At 44.8% G+C, this 20,705-nt stretch overlaps 1 protein-coding gene across 6 annotated transcripts in view; it reads left to right on the forward strand.

The window, feature by feature from the left end:
- Window positions 1-20,705, forward strand: part of SLC13A3 (solute carrier family 13 member 3) — an 87,279-nt gene that overhangs the window by 31,125 nt on the left and 35,449 nt on the right. For 5 of the 6 annotated variants that reach the window (XM_081256933.1, XM_081256932.1, XM_081256930.1 and 2 more), the window contains 3 exons: window positions 7,724-7,989; window positions 11,033-11,193; window positions 20,332-20,398. In XM_081256933.1, coding sequence (XP_081113059.1) covers window positions 7,754-7,989; window positions 11,033-11,193; window positions 20,332-20,398 — 464 coding nt within the window. In that variant the 5' untranslated portion in view covers window positions 7,724-7,753. The remainder of the gene's footprint in view (window positions 1-7,723; window positions 7,990-11,032; window positions 11,194-20,331; window positions 20,399-20,705) is intronic. The other variant, XM_081256935.1, reaches the window with a different exon arrangement.

The raw sequence follows: 20,705 nt of genomic DNA on the forward strand, positions 1-20,705 counted from the left end.
GGGACGCTAGAGAGTTAGAGGCTGCAGGAAGATGGCAAGGGCACCCATGGATCATGCAGAGATGCGGAGTGCAAACTCTGGAGTCAGACCGCCTTGGGTTCAAATCCTGCCTCTGCCTCAGCAACCTCGGGCAGGTTACCTGACGTACCCTCTTTGCCTCAGTTGTCCCATCGCTAAAATGGAGCTAATAATACCTGCCTCCAAGCGTGGCTGTGGAACGGAAGGAGTTAATGCATGTAAATTACTAGGAAAAGTACCTGGCCAGTTGTAAGCACTTGTTCATTAACTCTCATTATACTCGGAGCCCTTTAAATGTTTAGGGGAAGAGAGTTTAAAGATTAGAATTTCTGTTTAGATATGCAGTTCGTGAGCAGCAACACTACCCTGGGACCGAATTACCTGGGTCATAGCTTTATATGCATGACTAAATCGATGTCATTTATAATCCCCTCTGAAAAATAATAGGACCTCTCATTAAATGAATTAATACATGTAAAATACCTGGAACTTAATAAATACTCAAAACATGTTGGTGGTTTTGGTTGTCATTATTATCATAATTATTCTCCTGCATAGTGATGTGAGGCATGATAGAAAAGGCAGCTCTGAACAGAGCTTCTTAGGGTTCAGATTTTCCAGGTGGCTTTTCATGCCACTGACCTCGACCATTATAATATTCTCTTTTCTTTTCTTTTCTTTTCTTTTCATGCCCTTGTAAGGATAACTCAGGTAGCAGGGTTACCGTGGCCTCACAAAATGAATTGGGAAATGCTCCTCTTTTCTCTATTCTCTGGAAGGGTTTGTGTAAGATGGGTACTACTTAGTCCTTAAATGTTTAGTAGAATTACCATTGAGGTCAGCAGGGCTTAGAGGGTTTTTGTTGTTGCTGTTGTTTTTTGATGGGAGCTTTTAAATGATTGATTCTCTTTAATAGACAATGAAATATTCACCTTTTCTTTTTCTGATAGTTGAATAAGTTATGTTTTTCAAGAAGTTTTTCTGTTTCCTCTGAGTTATCAAATTTATTGGTATAAAGTAGTTCATACTATCCATTTAGTATCCTTTCAAAGCTGTAAGATTAGATTAGTTCATGAGGGCGGGGGGGGGGCATGATGGAATTATAGTCCTTATAAGAAGAGAGCTTGTCTCTGCATGCCTGGCACCAAGGAAGGACCACGTGGGGACATAAGGAAAAGACAGCTGTCTGTAAGCCAGGAAGAGAGCTCTCTGCAGAACCCAAATCTGCTGACACCTGGATCTTAGATCCTCCAGTCTCCAGAACTGTGAGAAATAAATGTCTGCTGTTTAAGCCACCCAGTCTGTGGTATTTGCTTGTAGCAACCTGAGCTGATTAAGACAGACATATATTCTTCAAACTGGAATACCTATTGGTCTGTCAGGTGGTGCATAAAACAGGATAGTTGTGTCTTCCAAAGCCAGCAGCAAGTTTCCAACTCTGACAGCAAATAATTGTATATTTTTAAACAATGGATGCATTATGGAGCATGGTACCACACATGGGTTGAAGAATGTCAAGTTTGCACCAGAATGTGACCCAGATTCCTTGGGGGCTTGCCATAGATGTTCTTTTGCCTGTAGGCCCACAGAGTGACTGGAGCCCATGTACTGGCTCATGAGACCTAATGGTTACATCTTCATGAATTTTGCTAGCTAGTTGTTAAACATAGATACTATTTAAAATGAAATTTTATTAATTGGGGTTAAAAAATTATATCAAAACAAAGGTAATAGACAGTCAAAACTCATCACTTCCTAATTTTTTTACTATTATCTATGGTCTTGAGGTTATTTACATCTATACGTGCGGAGGAAAGACTGTGGAGTGTTGTGATACAGTCCATCTCTTTCCAACACTGTGCTCAGTGATGTAACTTGGTGGCTTGAAATCAGCCATGTGGGCATATTTACACCATAGAAATCAGTAAACACTACAAATCAGGGCTTAGCTCATTGTTTGGTTGCTTGTCTAGACTTAAGAAGGTAATGGGAAAAGTTAGTAATACAGATCACACTTAAAATATGTTGTCTATAGCTGTTATATTGTGACTAGAACAAAAAATGAGGGACTATTCTTCTGGTATTTGAAAACCATCATTTGATTCAGTAAAGAAGACACACCATTGGTAAGTGAGTGACGTTCTGACATATTCCTTCATTGTGTCTGTTTTGTCTTAATAATTAATGTAAATGAAAACATAACCAACATTCATAGTGGAACTAAACTCACTGGTCAATGACATGAGTGACTTCTTAGGTGAATTGAATAATAATCAAGAACTTTTACACACACACACAAACATATACATCCACAGTTTTTTCAGAGAGCCAGTTGTTAAACATTTATCAGCACACCACTTGGGGATATTTGGTGGGTAGAGTCTGATAAGGTCATTTGAGTTTGAGAAGAACTAGCCACTGAGAATGGTCCTATGATTGGCACTGTCAGATTTCCTGGTAAAAGTGCCTTGACTATGTCTCAGTCATTTTCATAGTCTCAACTCCCAGTCTGGTGCTTAGCACGTGGTCAGGAATAATGTTTGCTGAATGGATGATAGTGAACATGTTGTAAGCACTGTCTGAGTTACAGAAGCACGTATTAGTTATTCAATAAATATTTTGGGTTCCTACTATGTGCCAGGCACTGTTCTTGGCTTCAGGGACACAATCCCTGCCCTCCTAGAGCTTACATTCTAGTGGAAGAGAAAACCAGTAAAGTACAAAATCTGCTTTCAGGTTAATTTTATGTCACCTTGACTAGGCTAAGAGATGCCTAGTTAGTTGGTGAAACATTATTTCTTAGTGTATCTGTGAGGCTGTCTCTGGAAGAGGTTGCGTTTAAATCAGTAGACTGAGATCTGCCCTCACCAATGTGGTGGGCATCATCCAATCAGCTGAGGCCTTGAATAGAACAAAAGGGTGGAGGGAGGGCAAATTCCCTTCTGCTCGATCTGAGCCATCCACTTTCTCCTGCCCTCGGACATCGGTGCTTCCTGTTCTCGGGCTTTTGGACTCAGATTGGAACCTACACCGTCAGTCCCCTGCTTCTCAGGGCTTTGACCTTGGACTGAATTACACCACCAGCTCTCCTGGTTCTCCTGCTCACAGATGGAAAGTCGTGAGACTTCCTGGCCTCCATAACTGTGGGAGCCAAATCCTATCACAAATCTCCTCTTATATGTATCTAGATATGTCCTATCCATTCTCTTTCTCTGGAAAACACTGACAAATACAGGTGGCAGCAATTGGTTATATGAAGAAAAATGAAGCAGGATAAGGGGATGGAGACAAGTGGTATCACGCTTCTGCCACACAAGGAGCCAGGACATGGCCTTCTACTTAAAACCTGACTCCATCTCTAGGAAGCTGTGTGTCTTCAGAGTAGTCACTTGACCTCTCTGAGCTATGAAAACTGTCTCTAGCTGATATTCGGGTCCATTTGTGGACTCACAGGTTCCAAGCCCTAAGAAGACCTTGTTGGCCAAATTTGCTTTTTTGTGGTCTGAACCTTTGGATTCATTGGCTTCCAGGGTGGTCCCTGAAACTCCACTGGCAGAACGTGGGCATTCCAGAAGCTTCTGTAAATGGGGTGCTGTTTATTGTGCTGCCACTTTCCTGCATCTTTGTTTGCTGTACTAGGAGTACCTGGGTTGGGTCTGCCCCTTTGTTTGCCTCTGTGGAACCCTGGAACGATGCCTTTTGGCTCCAAGCACCCATTGAGACAAAGAGGTCCTTTTCTATAACAGATGCAGCGCAGGATCTCAGCTGCCTGGGAAGCCCCAGTTTGGGGTTCTAGAAACATGCCTGACACCTATCTGTGGCCTCTCTGGTCTCAGTGTTCATATCCGTAAAGCAGGGGGCTTGGCGATGGTCTGACTGTCCTCCATTGAATTCCTGGATCAGGGAGGTATTAGGTTTGCCAGGGTGGGTGGGAGGGAGCGAGCGAACAGGGGGCCCAGTAGGGAGCTCCTCATCCCACTTCTCCCAGAAAAACTCCTTTTAACTAAATTTTACTCTCAGGGTTTGTCTGTTTTATTTTGTGATTCAATATACAATTTTGCTTGGACAAAGGCCTGGAAGTTATAAATACTTATAAATCTATGATTATCTAAGATCTCTCATCCCTGATATGTAGGAATCTGCCTGGTATAGGAACCAAAAAGATGTTAGGAAATCAAAACTTAGGCAATTTTTAATCGTGGTATTTGATTCCATATTATTGCTTTTGCTTTCGATCTTTAAAGTGTGTGTCCAATAATCTGACCTCTTAAAATATTCGTTTCAAGTGGTGTTGATTTGTTTTACAATTATTCTTCCCTGACCCCAACAACTCAAAACTGTGAGAACTAATAAATGAATTCAGCAAAGTAGCAGGATACAAAGTCAGCACACAAAAATCAATTGCATTTCTATACAATCTAAAAAGGAAATTAAGAAAATAATTCATTTACAGTAGCATCAAAAAGGATAAAATACTTAGGAATTAACCAAGGAGGTGAAAGACATGTACAATGAAAACTACAAAACATGGCTGAAAGAAATGAAAGACATAAATACAGATCTTCCTCAACTTGCAATGGGGTTACATCCCAATAAACACATTGTAAATTAAAAATATCATAAGTCAAAAATGCATTTGATACACCTAATCTACTCAACATCATAGTTTAGCCTAGCCTACCTTAAATGTGCTCACTTACATTAGCCTACAGTTGGGCAAAAATCATCGAACACAAAGCCTATTTTATAATAAAGTGTTGAATATCTCATGTAATTTATTGAATGCCGTACTGAAATTGAAGAGCGGAATGGTTGCCTGGGTACAGAATGCTTGTAAGTATATCGGATGTTTACCCTCATGATGGTGTGGTTGGCTGGGAGCTGAGGCTCGCTGTCACTGCCCAGCATCAGGAGAGAGGATCAGACTGCATATTGCTAGCCTGGAAAAAGATCAAACTTCAAAATTCTACTGAATGCATATCGCTTTTGCACCATCATAAAGTTTAAAAAATCGTTAAGTTGAACCATCAGAAATAGGGGACTGACTGTAAGTGGAAACATATCTTGTGTTCATGGGTTGGAAAACTTAATATTGTTAAGATATCAATACTACCCAAAGTGATCTAAAAAGTCAGTGCAATCCCTATCAAAACCCGAATGGGGTTTTTTTTGTGGAAATAGAAAACCCATCCTGCAATTCCTGTGGAATCTCAAGGGACCCCAAAGAGCCAAAACAATCTTGAGAAAGAACAAAGCTGGAGGACTCAGGAGTTTTCCTGATTTCAAAACTTACTACAAAGCTGCAGTAATCAGAACAGTGTGGTACTGGCAAAAAGACAGATACAAGCCAATGGAACAGAATAGAAAGCCCAGAAATAAACCCTCACTTGTATGGTCAAATGATTTTTGGAGAGGGTCCCAAGACCATTCAATGGTGAAAGGACAATCTTTTCACCAAATTATGCTGGGAAAACTGGATATTCATATGCAAAAGAATGAAGTTTGACCTTTATCTAACATCACATACAAAAATGAACTCAAAATGTGCTCATGATCTAAACATAAGACCTAAAACTATAAAAATCTAAGAAGAAAACATAAGACAAAAACTTCAGGACATTGGATTTGGCAATGATTTCTTGGATATGACACCAAAGGCACAGGCAACAAAAGAAAAAATAGACAAATGGGAAAAGAGGATTTGTCTTACAAAAATTCCCCCTGCAAGAGACTTTTTGTAGGTCTGTAAATTGCATGAGAGAATGTAAACACTGGTACAAAAGCTAAGGCACTTGGGAAATGGAAATTCTCCAATGTTGGGCGTGTTAAGCAGAGTCTCAGGATGTGTTTTCAAGGTTTGGAAATGGATGTAGGTGTGTCTTAACAGTCTTCCCTCTCTCAGTAAGGGACAACCTCATTCTTCCATTGAGGCCAACAACTAGAATTAACCTGGGCTTCTCTCTTTGCCTTACACATCATAACAGATCCTTGGCAAAGCTATCTTAGAAATAGATCCAGAATTTGACGGCTTCTCATTACCTCCACTGCTCCCATCAGACCCTAGCTGCCAGTATCTGTTGCTTGGATTATTGCCAAAGCCATCTCATTGGTCTCCCTGGACCATTGGACCTTGCCCCTTTAGATGGATTAACTAATTGTAGTGTCTGCACATAGTTTGAGGCCTGTGCTGTGTAGCTGAGGATATGTTCTGTTAGGATGGTGCTTGTTAGGATGGAATTCAGTTCAGTGTGCTGTGGACACTGAATAAAGTCAACAAAACCTACTATGAGTAAGAAGTAAGAAGAATAAATGGCACCAACCAGCACCAAATCCAAGAAATAGTCTGTGTTCACTGGAACATGCAAGATCATTGCCTTGAGAGAATATAAGAAAGCAAGGTCAGGGCAGTAGGCAGTTTTATTTAAATAGTGACTATGGGAATAATAAGACACTATTTGTTATGGATCCTGTGGGACACTGATGTACCAGAAGATGTAACCATTACTGCGCTCTTGTTTCATCAGCAGGTGAATAGTTTCACAAGTTTTGACAAATGTACAAACCCATGTAACCACCACCCCAATCGAGGTCTAGAACATTTCTGTCACCCCAGTAGTTTCCTTTGTGCTCCTTTGCAGCTCCCCCCCACAAAACACAAACATCCTAACCCCAGCCTTGGCAACCACCGTTCCGTTTTGTTTTGAATCTTTGAAATTGCATTGTCAACCTGAATGCATAGATTCTAGCATTCAGCTGATAACAGCTGTGGGGTACCTGGTTAAGAGAGTTGGCTCTGGAGGCAGATTGTCTTGTTTGCACAACCGTTGCCTTGCTACTGACCTCCTGGAATCTCAGTTTCCCAATCCACCAAATGGTCATAATAATTATACATACTTCACTGGGATTTTGTGAGGAATAAACAATAGCAGGTACCTACTAGCCCAATAAATATCAGTAATTATTATTACTATTTACAGAGTGGGTACCAAGTGTTGGACATTGTGCTAAATGCCGTGTATGGATGCGGCAGTTGCTACTGGTGCTCTGTCCACATCCCTGTTGGCAATTACCACTCTGCACCTGCCAATAGCTTCTTGCAGAACCCTGGATGCTCTGCATGAACTTGTTATCTGGCTGCTGCACAGGGCAGGTCGAAGTGCTGGAGAGTTAACGCTCCCATGAGCAGCCCTCAACCAGTGATGACCAAGAGCTGGCAGGTAAATAGCCACCTTCCTTGCCCCCCAGGGGAACTACTCTGAGGCACGATCTACACTGTCTTCTAGGGTCCCCATCAAGATTGAGGCCCAGCTGCCCTCCGTAGTAACCTTCTTGTTAATACACTGTCTTGGCGTCCTTCTCTGTTTCACTTCCTCACTGCCCTTCCAGAACTTTCTGAGATTCCCTGTCGAGCAAACTACATTTCCCTCTCATGCTATCTCAGGGTCTACCTCTAAGACAATGGGGTATTTCATTTTATCGTCAAACAATCCTATAAAATGCACAGATATAGCTTCCCCATTTTATAGTTGAGCAAAATGAGGCTCACATAGGTGACACCACCGGCTCAAAGTCTGAGCCTTGGGCACTTACCCTCTCCACTGCCTCCCCGAGGAATGGGCCCTGATGGGCCCTGCTCCAGGACCTCTTCTCCCTCTGCCACCCCAAGCTCTGCTGACCCTCCTGGGCCTGCATCTCCCCCCTGCAGGAAGGTCGCTGCCTGTTCGTCATCCTGCTCATGGCGGTGTACTGGTGCACAGAGGCCCTGCCCCTCTCGGTGACGGCCTTGCTGCCCATCATCCTCTTCCCCTTCTTGGGCATCCTGCCCTCCAACAAGGTCTGCGCCCAGTACTTCCTGGACACCAACTTCCTCTTCCTCAGCGGTCTGATCATGGCCAGCGCCATCGAGGAGTGGAACCTGCACCGGAGAATTGCCCTCAAGGTCCTGATGCTCACTGGGGTCCAACCGGCCAGGTAAGGCCAGGTAATGGGTCCAGCCCAGAGGTAGCGAGGCAGAGGGACCACATCTCTTGGAGCCCAAACCCACTCTTCCTGCTCTGGTCATCCAGGGCAACAAACTCATCATGTCCCACCATCCACTTGTTTATTCATTTCTCAAATATTTAGTGAGCCGCTCTGTGTGCCAGACACAGTGCTAGACCCTTGGGCAGTTCTCGAAAGTACGCATAAGAATCACATGGGGTGGGACTTCCCTGGTGGCGCAGTGGTTAAGAGTCCGCCTGCCAATGCAGGGGACACGGGTTCGAGCCCTGGTCCGGGAAGATCCCACATGCCTCGGAGCAACTAAGCCCGTGTGCCACAGCTACTGAGCCCGCGCTCTAGAGCCTGTGTGCTGCAACTACTGAAGCCTGCGCGCCTCGAGCCCGTGCTCTGCGACAAGAGAAGCCACTGCAATGAGAAGGCTGCGCAGGCAACCAAGAGTAGCCCAGCTCACTGCAACTAGAGACCACGCACAGCAATGAAGACCCAAAGCAGCCAAAAATAAATAAATAAATAAATTTACAAAAAAAAAAAAAAAAAAAGAATCACATGGGAATCAGTTGAAATGCTGATTCCCAGACCTCACCCCCAGGGATTCCTGTCCAGTAGTTTTAGAGGGGGCCATATTAGCAGTTTGACTCAGACTACTTGGGGCTGAATCCCACCTTTCCTGCTCTGGGAGGTGACTTAGCCTCTCTTTGCCTGTAAAATGATGATACAGTAGCTTGGACCTGCACAGTAAATGCTGGCTGTTATCATCCTGGTTTTCTATTTACCAGCCAAGGTGACATGGTGGGTGGGGAGTGGATGGAAAGATGGCCTTGGAGAGGCAGGGAGGTAGGGTCCATTCCTAAGGGCCTCGGGTCCCCTAGCTAGGTTTCCAACTTTTATTTTAAGATGATTGAATGGCCTTTAAAATAAGGTCATTGTTGTTCTTTTAATTTTTTTTTTTTGCAATTTGTTGAATCTTAAGGATTCCTTCCCAGTAATGTTTTTAAATGCATAAGGCACAACACATAGGATTTAAAACAACAACCACAACAATTACAGCAAAATGCACTTATCCAAACAATTTTTTTAAACCACACAAATTTGTGATAGAATACTATATGTACTTCTTTATTAACACAACAAATGATGAGATCTAGCAACAGCCTCATAACTGTAATTTTGAGGCAGTTCTGAGTGTCAATGATATTCCAAGATGTCTCAGCTATTATAATGTGATATGGTATAATGTGATCTTTATTGGTAACCAACTCCCCTTCTAATAGAGAAAAAATTTTTTAATTAATTAATTAATTAATTAATTTTTGGCTGCATTGAGTCTTCATTGCTGCACAGGGGCTTTCTCTAGTTGTGGCGAGCAGGGGCTACTCTTTGTTGTGGTGTGCGGGCTTCTCACTGTGGTGTCTTCTCTGTTGTGGAGCACAGGCTCTAGGCGAGCGGGCTTCAGTAGTTGTGGCATGCGGGTCAGTAGTTGTGGCTCGCGGGCTCTAGAGTACAGGCTCAGTAGTTGTGGCTCACGGGCTTAGTTGCTCCGCGACATGTGGGATCTTCCTGGACCAGGGCTCGAACCCACGTCCCCTGCATTGGAAGGTGGATTCTTAACCACTGCACCACCACGGAAGTCCTCCCCTTCTAATAATACTGAACTTTTTTGCTTAAGTTTATCACTGAAGGAAATATTTAATTTCTATTAGATGTTAGTAAAATAGAGGTGTATTTTCCCCTATCATGTCCATTCTGAATTATATCCATGGCCCCCCTGGTTATCAATCTCTGCTTTAAAGAATTCTAAGCTGGGGAGTGACATGACCAGATTTGCATTTTTAAAAAAATTCCTCTTGGCTGCCATGTGGGGATCAGATGAAGGTGAGAAGCTGGATGCAGCCCAGGTAAGAGACTGTTCTGGGGATCCAGATGAGAGATAGTGCCACCTTGGACTAGGGTGGTGGCAGTGGAGATGGACTGAATGGATAGGTTTGAGAGCTCTTTTTGTGGTGGGAATGGGGGTGGCGATGAGGGAGAAGGAGGTTCTGAATAACTCATGATTTTCTAGCATCTGCTCTGGGCCAGGCATTCTGCTAGGCTCTATAGCTGTTTCCTCATGGAGGAACTGTCAGTCCTATGGGAGAGATTCCATCTATAGAACTGATCCCAACACAGAGCAGAATTTAATACCTAAGGGACACATGGTGCAATGTGAGCCCACGTGAGAGATATAGGGTGACTTCTTGGAGGAGGTTACATTTGGCCTTGAAAAATGGATGAGGCTGCTGTCAAACATGTTTTAAAGTTACAACAATGAAAACGGTATGACACTAGTTCAGAAATAGATTTTTAAAACACAGAATAAATAATCTGGAAGAAATCTAAATCTGTGGGAAAGGGAAGGATTCAAGAAGTGGTGGGTGCTAGAATAATTTGTGTATTCTTTACGAAAAAATTCTACTTAGATCCGACTTTGTTCTATACAACTAAATAAATTCCAGGTGAATTAAGAGTTCAATGTAAAGAAAAGCAAATCACTAAACTTAGATTCCTGTTGGTGGGAGGGACCAAGCAATGGCAGGCAGGCAGGACATCAAGGCATGTTTGGGAGCTGGCGAGAAGCTCAGCAGAGCCTGAGCAGGGGTGCCTGGGAGGAGTGGGAAGGGAAGGGTGGGGAGAGGAGGCTGGGAAGGCCACTTAGGGTGAAACAGTGGAGAGTCTTGGTGCCAAACCAAGACACCTTTATTCTGCAATGGGAGCTATCCAGGATTTGTGGGCAAAGGAGAGAAAATTTCAGGGTTGGTGTATCTTTAGAACTATTTTACCTTGGGCACCTGAGGTCAGTTCACTTACATACACTGAGTCAGTTTCCTTAGATCTAGAATAAGCGTGGTGAGTGGATTTGGTTTCCACTTGGTCACTAGCTTGTCCTCTCTGGGCCTTAACTTTCCATGTGTAAACAAGTGGGATACAAACCAGAGGCCCCAGTTCTAGATCTGCCTCTAACTCCCTCTGTTCCCAGGCTCATCCTAGGGATGATGATGACCACCTCCTTTCTGTCCATGTGGCTGAGCAACACGGCCTCCACTGCCATGATGCTGCCTATCGCCAGCGCCATCCTGAAGAGTCTCTTTGGCCAGGAGGTTCGTAAAGACCTCAGCTGGGAGACTGAAGAGAAAGCAGGTGAGTCTGTGGGAAGGGACTGGGAGGAACTCCACCAAGGTGGAAAAGTGGGAGTGGGGACATCCAGAGGGTGTTGGGGAAGGCCAAGGGGATGCACTTATTGAGCACCTACTATGTGCCAAGTTTAATAATAATAACTGAGAATTCACTAAGTCAAACCATAGCACCTTTTTTTAAAATTTGCATTTATTGAGCATTTACTATGTACTAAGCAATGAGTTAAACACTTTACGTACATTAATTCCTTGGCCTCTCAAAACAGCCTCATGAAGTAGGTACTATACAACTTGAAACAATGATAAGATTTATTTCAATGAGATTGGCAAAAATAAGAAAGCTGGATAGTGCCCAGTGTTGGTAGGAATGGGAGCCATTGGAACTCTGTGCGCTGCTAGACAGTGTGGACAGTCAGCCTTTCTTAAGGGCATTCTACAAATATTTAATCAAATTAAGAGTGCGTATACCCTGGAACTCAGAAGTTTGGCCCTGAATGCAAGTGATAAAGGCATTCTGACACAGGTTCATGAGGAGACACGTGTGACCATGTTTAGTGCAGCGTTCCCTGTGGTATGCTGGTTAGGGTTCGGGTTAGGTTTAGGGTTGTGGTATGGCCACCATCGCCAGTAAAGGAGGAGATTGAGTGTGGTGGGTGCACGTCACTGAGCACTATGCTGCTTTTAGGAACAAAGAATTAGAGGGACGTATAGTTATATAAATAAATCCCATAAAACCTAGTTGTGTTTGGAAAAGCCAGAAGGATATATAGAACACAATATCGTTATGTAAATTAAAAATACTCACAAAAGACAAAACGTTTGCAAGAACATAAACAAAAGAAAAGCTACACATTAAACACATCCCAATGGTTGCTCTGGGAAGGATGGGATTGGGAAATGGGGATAAAATGGACCAAATTAATAAATAAAACAAAAAGAGTGGCCTTGTGCAACAGATAGTGAGAATGTGCCGTGAACTGAGGGATTGGCTTCACTTATATCTCTGAAATTGTGTTCTAAAGAAAACAAAACACAAGTAGCTGCCATGTTTTTAAGTGACTAAATGAGAGCTCAGAGAGGGGAACTGACTTCTCCAAGTCACACAGCGAGCAAATGGTAGAGCCCAAGTTTGCATCCAGGCAGTCTGGCTGCAGAGCCCACTCTCTTCCCCATGAAATCAGCTGCATCAGTGAGAATTCTTTTGGCTGCAGGTAAAAGGATGCCTGTCTGCCAGTGACTTAAAGAACAAGGGTTTATTTTCCTCAAATGTCAAAAAGTCAGAGAAGGGCAGTTCCAGGGTCATTTCAGAGGCACAAGGATGTCAGGGCTGTTCACTGGTATCTCTGTGATTCCCTTGGTCTTTCCCTCATGGTTGCAAAATGGCTGCCACATCCGTCTGCTTTAAAACATCTTTCTTTACACACATGTATTTTATTTTATTTTTTTAATGTATTTTAAAAGGAAGTTTTAAATTGGTGTATATGTGGGCAGAGATTGCAGTATTAATTCTTCCTTTGTTCTTTTAGTAATAGAACCCCTACCTGGGCACATGCTTGTGCAGAGAAAAGACTGAATGTCTCAGCTTCCCTTGTGATTAGATGTGGTCATGTGACCAAGATTAGCCAATGGGGTATGAGTGGGAATGGTGTGTGCAGCTTCTGAGTACTGCCCTTCCTGCTTCCTACTCCTGCTGGTTGGGATGTGAATAGGATGGTGCAGATGAGAGATGCTACCTAGGACCCAGAGATGGAAGGTGCGTGTTGAGAGAGGGGATCCTACATCTGCTCCAGTAGCTTTGGATCATTTACTCCAGTGAACACAGCATTTTCCACGAAACCATGGGCTTTGTGTGCTAGTTATATTTTTTCGAATATGCGTGAAAATAAATATATATCTGTTAAAAATCTAAATATTGATCCATGTGCCACCTATGTTAATCTCACCTACTGTGGTATGGGTATTTCCCCATCATGCAGTAAAGGGTGTTGATTATTTTATTTCCGTGACAGCCCTGAAAGCTAGAAATGATTATAAGTACTTTACAGGCGAGGTTTAGAGAGTTGAAGAATCAATCATAGTGTTGGTAAAATAGTAGAGCCGGGATCTATGCAAGGTCAAAGTCTTCCACATGGAAGGGAAGAGATGTTCTGTAGCAGGGGTTGGCAAACTTTTTCTGTAAATGACAAGACAGTAAAATACGTTTTGCTGGCCACTTGGTCACAACTACTCAAACTCTGCCCTTGCAGGGAGAAAGCATCCATAGACAATATGTAAATGAGTGGGCGTGGCTGTGTTCCAATGAAATTTTACTTGTGGGTGCTGAAATTAAAATTTTGTATAATTTTTACATCACAAAATATTATTCTTCTACTGATTTTAGCCATCCACTTAAAAATGTGAAAACCACAGCTGGCAGGCAGCAGGCCAGATTCAGCCCATGGACCATAGTCTGCAGATCCCTAGTATTCCTTAGTAGGAGCCAGGTATTGGCTTTGTCAGCTTTCAAACTGTTTCCCCTGAGTCTTGGGGCTCCAAGAGAATACCTCATAGTCACCTTGGGGTGGCAGCAAGCAGTTAACTCTGCTCTCATTTCAACCCAGCTGCCCCCACTTTACCTACTTTATACCCTGAGCTTCCAAGTAACAATCACCAATGTTTATTGAGTACTTACTTTTATGCAAGGTCTCATCTAAGGGCCTTACATCTGAATGACGTGGCGCTAGCTCTGACCTCATTTAGAGCAATGGAAATGGAGGAAGAAATTTAAAAAGTGGTTAAAGTAGTCCCCAAGGTCACATAATTCCAAAACAGCAGCTCTGGTATTTTGAATCCAGGTTGGTTGACTTTAGCGCCTGTACTCTTAACCTCTGTTGTTCTGCCTCCCATAGAAGATGTCTTTTCTAAGAGTTTAGTGGCAAAAAAAAAAAAAAAAGTATGAAAGCCAATTCCCTCGTTATATGAAAGAAGATGAAAAACCTGAGACTCGGGAAGGGGAAAGGACTTGCCCAAGGTCACACACAGCGTCATGCAAAATCCAGAGTCTTTTCGCTTACGCTGCAGGATGTCAGGAGGCAGGAGACCCTGGGAGGCTGGGCCAGACCCCTGTTTTCATAGGCGGCGGGATCAGAGAGCGGAGATTAGTTAATGATCAGCCCCAAGACCTAAAATGGGTAATTCCAGTGCAAAGAGAGATGTTCTCTTTCATCCAGTTTCTGTGCTCTGTCGTGGTGGCAGGAGGTAAGGACAGGAGTGGAGGGAGTGGAGACTCTGTTTATGGGCCAGGATAGGGGCGAGGAGGCTCCTGGAGGCTTTAAGTCCCTGAGGGACACCCAGAGCAACAACTGTAAGGATGATGTGAGCTACCATTTCCTGAAGACCCACCCTATGCCAGACACTGTGCTGAAATTTTCATACCCATTAGCTCATTTAATCTTCATGACAGTACTATGGAGTACATGACACCCATTTTACAGACGAAGAGATGGAGGGTCAGAGAGGCAAAATGTTTTGCACAAAGCAACGTGGTGAGTTAGCTGCTGAGCTTTGTCTGAATCTGGAATCTGTGCTTACAAGCCAGAACAAGATAGAGCCTGGGGCAGGGCAGGGCTTGTTGGACAAGCCCCTGCAGATCCTCAGCCTTGGAGGGCAGCCCTGCTGCTTCTCTTCAGTTCCTTTACACACTCTGCTCCTTGCACTGCCTGGGGGACCAGGGCCACATGGGTGGTGGCTTCTCCTTCTACATGCATGTTCTCCTTAGATCCTCCACGTCAGCCCTGCAAGGGTGGCCCTATCATCATGCCCATTTTACAGAGGAGGAAACTGATGCACAGAGTGGTGAAGTATTTGCCCAAAGTCCCTCAGCCAGTAAGGGGTCCACTTGGCTTTTGAATCTAAACTCTACCACTCTTCCCCCTCCTTTTTTCTGCCCAAAGAAGGCTAGGTTGCCACCCATGCCTTTCCTTTAGGAATGCCCAAGATGCTGTCATTCCAAAAGCAATCTTGTAAGCTGAGTTAAGCATTGCCCTCCTCTTCCCGCTTCATTCATGAGGCTGGGAGAGGGGGCCTCTTCCTGAGGCTCTTCTCTCATCTATAAAATGAGGACAAAACCACCCGTTTCGTACATATCGTTGTGAGGCTTACATGAGAAATGAGAGCCTGGCACATAGATATGGTTAATACGTGGCAGTTATACAATTGCTATTATATAAAAACCAATGTAAGAGTTCCAGGAATTAGAAAGAGTGGGTAATAAGACCCTACACCTTGACTCAGTTTGAAGTTTCCTATGACTGCTAGTTGAGAAGGATTTGTTTATTACCTGTCTCCTCCATGGACTCCAAGTTCCATGGGAGCTTGTGTCAATCTTTCTCATTGCTGTGAACTATAGTATTGTTCACCTAGAACACTGTTTGGCACGTAGTAGATAATCAGTAAGTGTGTGAAATAAATAAATAAATAAACAAACCAGTTACTGAACTGTTCTACGCCTGTTTCCTCATATATAAAATGGGGATATTAATCCTTACCACCCAGGTAGTTGTGAGAACTCAGTAAATTAATGGATGTAAAACTGCCTATCCTGGGGACCTTTGACTTTCCCTGGGGTGCTGTTTACCTAATCTGATACAAGAACTCTTTCCTGAGAGCCTTCTGTGTGCCAGACTTCAAGAACATTTCAGTCATACCGGGGAGTTTCGATTAGAGTTAGCTATTCCAGGTCAGAGCCAGGTGAGTGCCTTTGGAGGTGGGGTGAGATTCAAGGGGTGGGGAATCAGTAGTCCTGGGAACAAGCCCGACTCTGCCATTAACCCAGTGGGTCATCTTGATCCCACGCTTCCCCCATGTCTCCGGGCCTCAGTTTCCCGAGGTGTAAAGAGGAAGGTAATAACCCCTGCCCAGCTCTCCCAGTCTGTTCTGAGGCTGCTGTAAGATTACAAATGTGAAAGTTCTCAGTTCCCCCACCCAATATAAACTCAGGGATTGTTATTATTTGAATAAGATCTTACGTAAGCACCAAGCTCCTAACCAGCCTGCGATTTCTGGACCCAGGGAAGTCAGAACCTTTGGAGACTTTGGCCTGTTTTCGTGTGGTCACTTGGGTCACTGTGGTCACAGGAAGTACAGGGATGACCCGGGATAAATGGTTAAGAGTAGCTGAGCTGCTAGGGGCTGAGTAGCACCTTGGTTTTCCAAGTTTTTTTCAACTTCATCTTCATTGGTTTTATCATCATCACTAGAAAAAAATAATGCTTGGTATCAAATTTTTTCACATTACTAATTTGCATAAAGAAAAAGTGAAACTCCCTCCTTCCTAATTTTAATTGCTACAGATAATTACTGTTCATAGCCGTGTGTGTATGAATAGCTTCCGCTGCCTCGTCTATAGCACGTACAGTTTTGTATCAGGGCTCTCCAACTCCGATGCTGGCAGCAACCAGCTTCCATGGCTGAGAAAAGCGGCCAGGTGAGGACTGTGGCAAACTGGTGAGCATTCACCCCCTCTAAGGTCATGGGCAGCCACTGGAGGCTTTAGTTCCCCATCTCTAACTTCAGGGGAGTCTTCTCAACCCTGCCTGCCCAAAAGAATGACCTACAGAGCTTTTAAAAATACTGAGTCCCCAGAGCCTCTAAACCAGAACCTCCAGGGTGGGACCTGGGCATTCTCAGCAAATTCTAATGTTCATCCAGGGCTGAGGAAGGTGGCCTATTGTTATACCCGAGATGCTGGTGAGCTCTGCGGACATCTGATGCTGCGTGACAGCCATTCCCAACCCGGATGAGAAGGGTACAGAGAGAGCTAGAGATGGGTGGGGGGTAGGGAGTCACTGGGTCAGGGTTCTTCCTGTCTGGCCATCCCCTGGGGAGCGACTTTGCCCACCAGCATCAGTGTCCTATTAACAGCCCTTCACTTCCTGCTTCAGTGCCCCGGCCTCCGGCCCCGTGTGTTGCATGTGGACATGTGTTCCCATCACGGGAGCCCTGAAGCCCTTGTCCCCATGGCCCAGGGTGAGCTGATCTGAATTTAGCCTTCAGACCCCTGCTGGTGGTCAGCAGGGCCAGCCTCAGGCACAGTAAAAATGACCCAGTCAGCCACCATGGAATGCTGCTCCCTCGTGGTACCAGCAGGAAAAGAACAGCCCAGAGTGGAGAAGGGAAGGGACTTCCCCAAGCACCCTGGTGAGACAGGGAAAGAGCTGAGGCTGGAGTCTAGACCCTTCCACCCAGTCCACGTGGCCAAAGCCCCCCAGGAATACATCTGTAGTTAAACAGGTTGAGTTTGTTATCGTTGCTGCAGTGGGGGAGAGCACACACCACGGGCGACTACAGTCAACTCAGAGGGTGCTAGAAAGCACCTCTCATAGGATTTGGGCTTTGGTTGGGTCATTTGGGATGGGGATGGGGGCTAAGGAAGCAGGGTTTGCTCTAGATTGGGTGCTGTCAGAGACTGGGGACGATTCTGTGGTTAGGCAAGAAGTAACCATTTATTTAGCAAGAGAAGTGGAAGCTTGATATTTTGTGGGTGGCAAATGGCTTTGCACTTAAACGAGATTATGAGGTGTCCTTGCTCTGGCTCATTTTATCAGTCTCAGAGTGACTTTGTCTGAAGTCGGTGATGTGTAAGATTATTTAGGTCCAACAAGAGAATGATGTGTCGTATCTGGGTCAGACCAGTTGCAGACTTCAGGGACCACTCTTTTATTCTTTCTTGGTAGTAACCCACATTTTCTAAATCCCCATGAGTGCTCAGATTCCTGTTAAATTTTTAAAATCAGGGGCTGGCAAACTTGGGCCCACCAAATCTAGCCTGCTGCCTGTTTTTCACGCAGCCTGTGAGCTAAGCATAGTTTTTATGTTTTTAAATGGTTGGATAAATCAAAAGAAGAAGATTCTGTGACGTGAAGATTATATGAAATTCAGTATCCAAAAATAAATGTTTAGTCACACTTACTCATTTCTGTATTGTCTATGGCTGCTTTCATGATATCATGGCAGATTTGAGTGGTTACAACAGAGATCATATAGCTTTTCATATTTACTACTGGCCTTGTACAGAATAAGTTTGCTAATCCCTGCTTTAAATGACGTTTTAGTTGTTCAGGTTGCTATGACAAAAATACCAGAGGCTGGGTATTTATTTCTCCCAGTTCTGGAGGCTGCGAAGTACAAGATCAAGGCGTCAGCAGATCCGGTGTCTGTTGAGGGCCTTTTTCTGGTTTGTAGACAGCCGTCTTCTCACTGTGTCCTCACATGGTGGAAGAGGCAAGGGAGCTCTGTGGGGTCTCTTTTATAAGGGCACTAATCCCATTCATGAGGGCTCCTCCCTTATGACCTAATCACCTCCCCAAAACTCCACCTGTTAATACCATCACATTGGGGATTAGGATTCAACGTATGAATTTGGGGGGTGATGAAAACATTCTGTCTATAGCAAATAAGTCAACTCTTTAATCCTCTTGATAACCCTAGGGGAATTATTACTTCCGTTTTATGAATTAAAGATGTTCAAGGAGATCAAGGGATTTATCTAAGCCAGAGCTTCTTAACTTGGGCACTATTTGACATTTTAGGTAGGATAATTCTTTCTTGTGGGGGCTGACTTATGTCCTGTAAGATGTTTAGCAGCATCCCTGACCTCTGACCACTAGATACCAGTAGCACCCCAACTCCCCCCATCCCAGTTGCAACAACCAAAAATGTCTCCAGACATTGTCCAGTATCCCCTGGAGGCAGAATCGACCCCAGGTGGGAACCACACTGATCTAAGGTCGCAAAGCGGGTGATGGAGCTAGGACTTGAACCCTGAACCCATGTGTTCAGCTACCAGTCACATTTCCAATGCCCTGGGATGGATTGTTTTGCTCTTGGTGATGGTTTCAGCTACAGAAACTTTGAATCCCTTCAGTTGTCTCCACGACACTCCAAGGCTCCTGCAGGGAGACTGACCTATCACGCAAGGGCTTCTTTAAAAATGAAGTCAGGGCTTCCCTGGTGGCGCAGTGGTTGAGAGTCCGCCTGCCGTCGCAGGGGACACGGGTTCGTGTCCCAGTCCGGGAAGATCCCACATGCCGCGGAGCGGCTGGGCCCGCGAGCCATGGCCGCTGAGCCTGCGCGTCCGGAGCCTGTGCTCCGCAACGGGAGAGGCCACAACAGTGAGAGACCCGCGTACCGCAAAAAAAAAAAAAAAAAAAAAAATGCAGTCAAATCCTGTCCTGACTCTCCTCTGCTCAAACACTCCCCTGGCTCCACTCCCATCTGGCTCAGAGGAGAAGCTAAAGTCCTTGCTGTGAGCCCCGAGACCTCTGTGTGATCCACACCACTTCCTGCCACCTCACTCCTGCCTCTTCTCCCACCTCTCCTCCTCCTCCGTGCCCCTCCAGCCCCACTGATCTCCTTCCTGCTTCCCAACACACCACACACACTCTCACTTCAGGGCCTTTGCACTTGCTGTTCCTGTTGCCCCCACCCCTCTTCCCACAACTCTTCAGATGACTGGCTCCTTTTTATCCTTGAGGTCTCAGCTCAAGTGCCATCAGCTCATATGTCTTCTCTGTTGACCTGGTCACAAGAGTCCACCTGCTCCTCCCCCCCACGCTGCAGTCACTTTCCATCACATCGCCCAGTTTCATTTCCACTGTCACTTTCATCACAACTTGAAGTTTTCTTTATTTGGTTATTGTCTGTCTCCCTTTCTAGAATATAACTCTCATGGGAGCAAGGACACTGTCCTATATTATTCACTGTGTACCCCAAGCTCATAGTCAATAGTACACAGTAAGTGCTCAATAAATGCTTTTTGAAGGTATGACAGACTGGGGTCACCCATCCCATTGCTGACCCATTACCACTTAGAGCTAGTCTTTCCCAAACATCCCTTTGACAATGACAGCTCAGGTTAGCCTAGGCTTGAGTTATGGGTTGTCAAGCAGCCTTGCAGCTAACTCCCTGCCCGCGGCCCTGAAGCCCTCTCCAAAAAGGGATGGGTGGGACAGGAGAATGGAATTTGGAGTATCTTTTTTTTTTGGATCCAATGACTCGTATAGGTCAGGACCTCAGGAAGCACTCTTGATTGACTGCACAAGAATGGTACACTCCTGTCCCATTTACTACATCACACTAAAGACATCGTGTTCTTTCCTCCTAGCTGCTGTGCGGAAAAACGGCCTGCATACTGTGCCCACGGAGATGCAATTTATTGCCGGCACAGAAGAGTGAGTTCCTGGTGAAATTCACAGAGGAGCCAGTGCTTGATATAAGGAGATGATGAGCAAGAATTCAATGCTCCTCCGCCTACCCCCCAATTTTTCTCCAAATGACCTAATGCCCAAGTTTCCACCATTTATAGCTTTGGCTCCAGGCTCCTTGAAAAAAGCAAATGTGGGAAGGGCAAGGGAGCACATTAAATCCCTAAAGGTCTGCTGAGGTGCAGGGTCTAGACGGAGGGACCAGAAGAGCAGGAGGCACAAGCCACACGACAGTCGTGGAGGAGAGGGTGTACCAGGCCAAGCGGCTCCAAAG

Source organism: Mesoplodon bidens, assembly GCF_964165515.1.
Source record: "Mesoplodon bidens genome assembly, chromosome: 15".
Taxonomy (NCBI): domain Eukaryota; kingdom Metazoa; phylum Chordata; class Mammalia; order Artiodactyla; family Ziphiidae; genus Mesoplodon; species Mesoplodon bidens.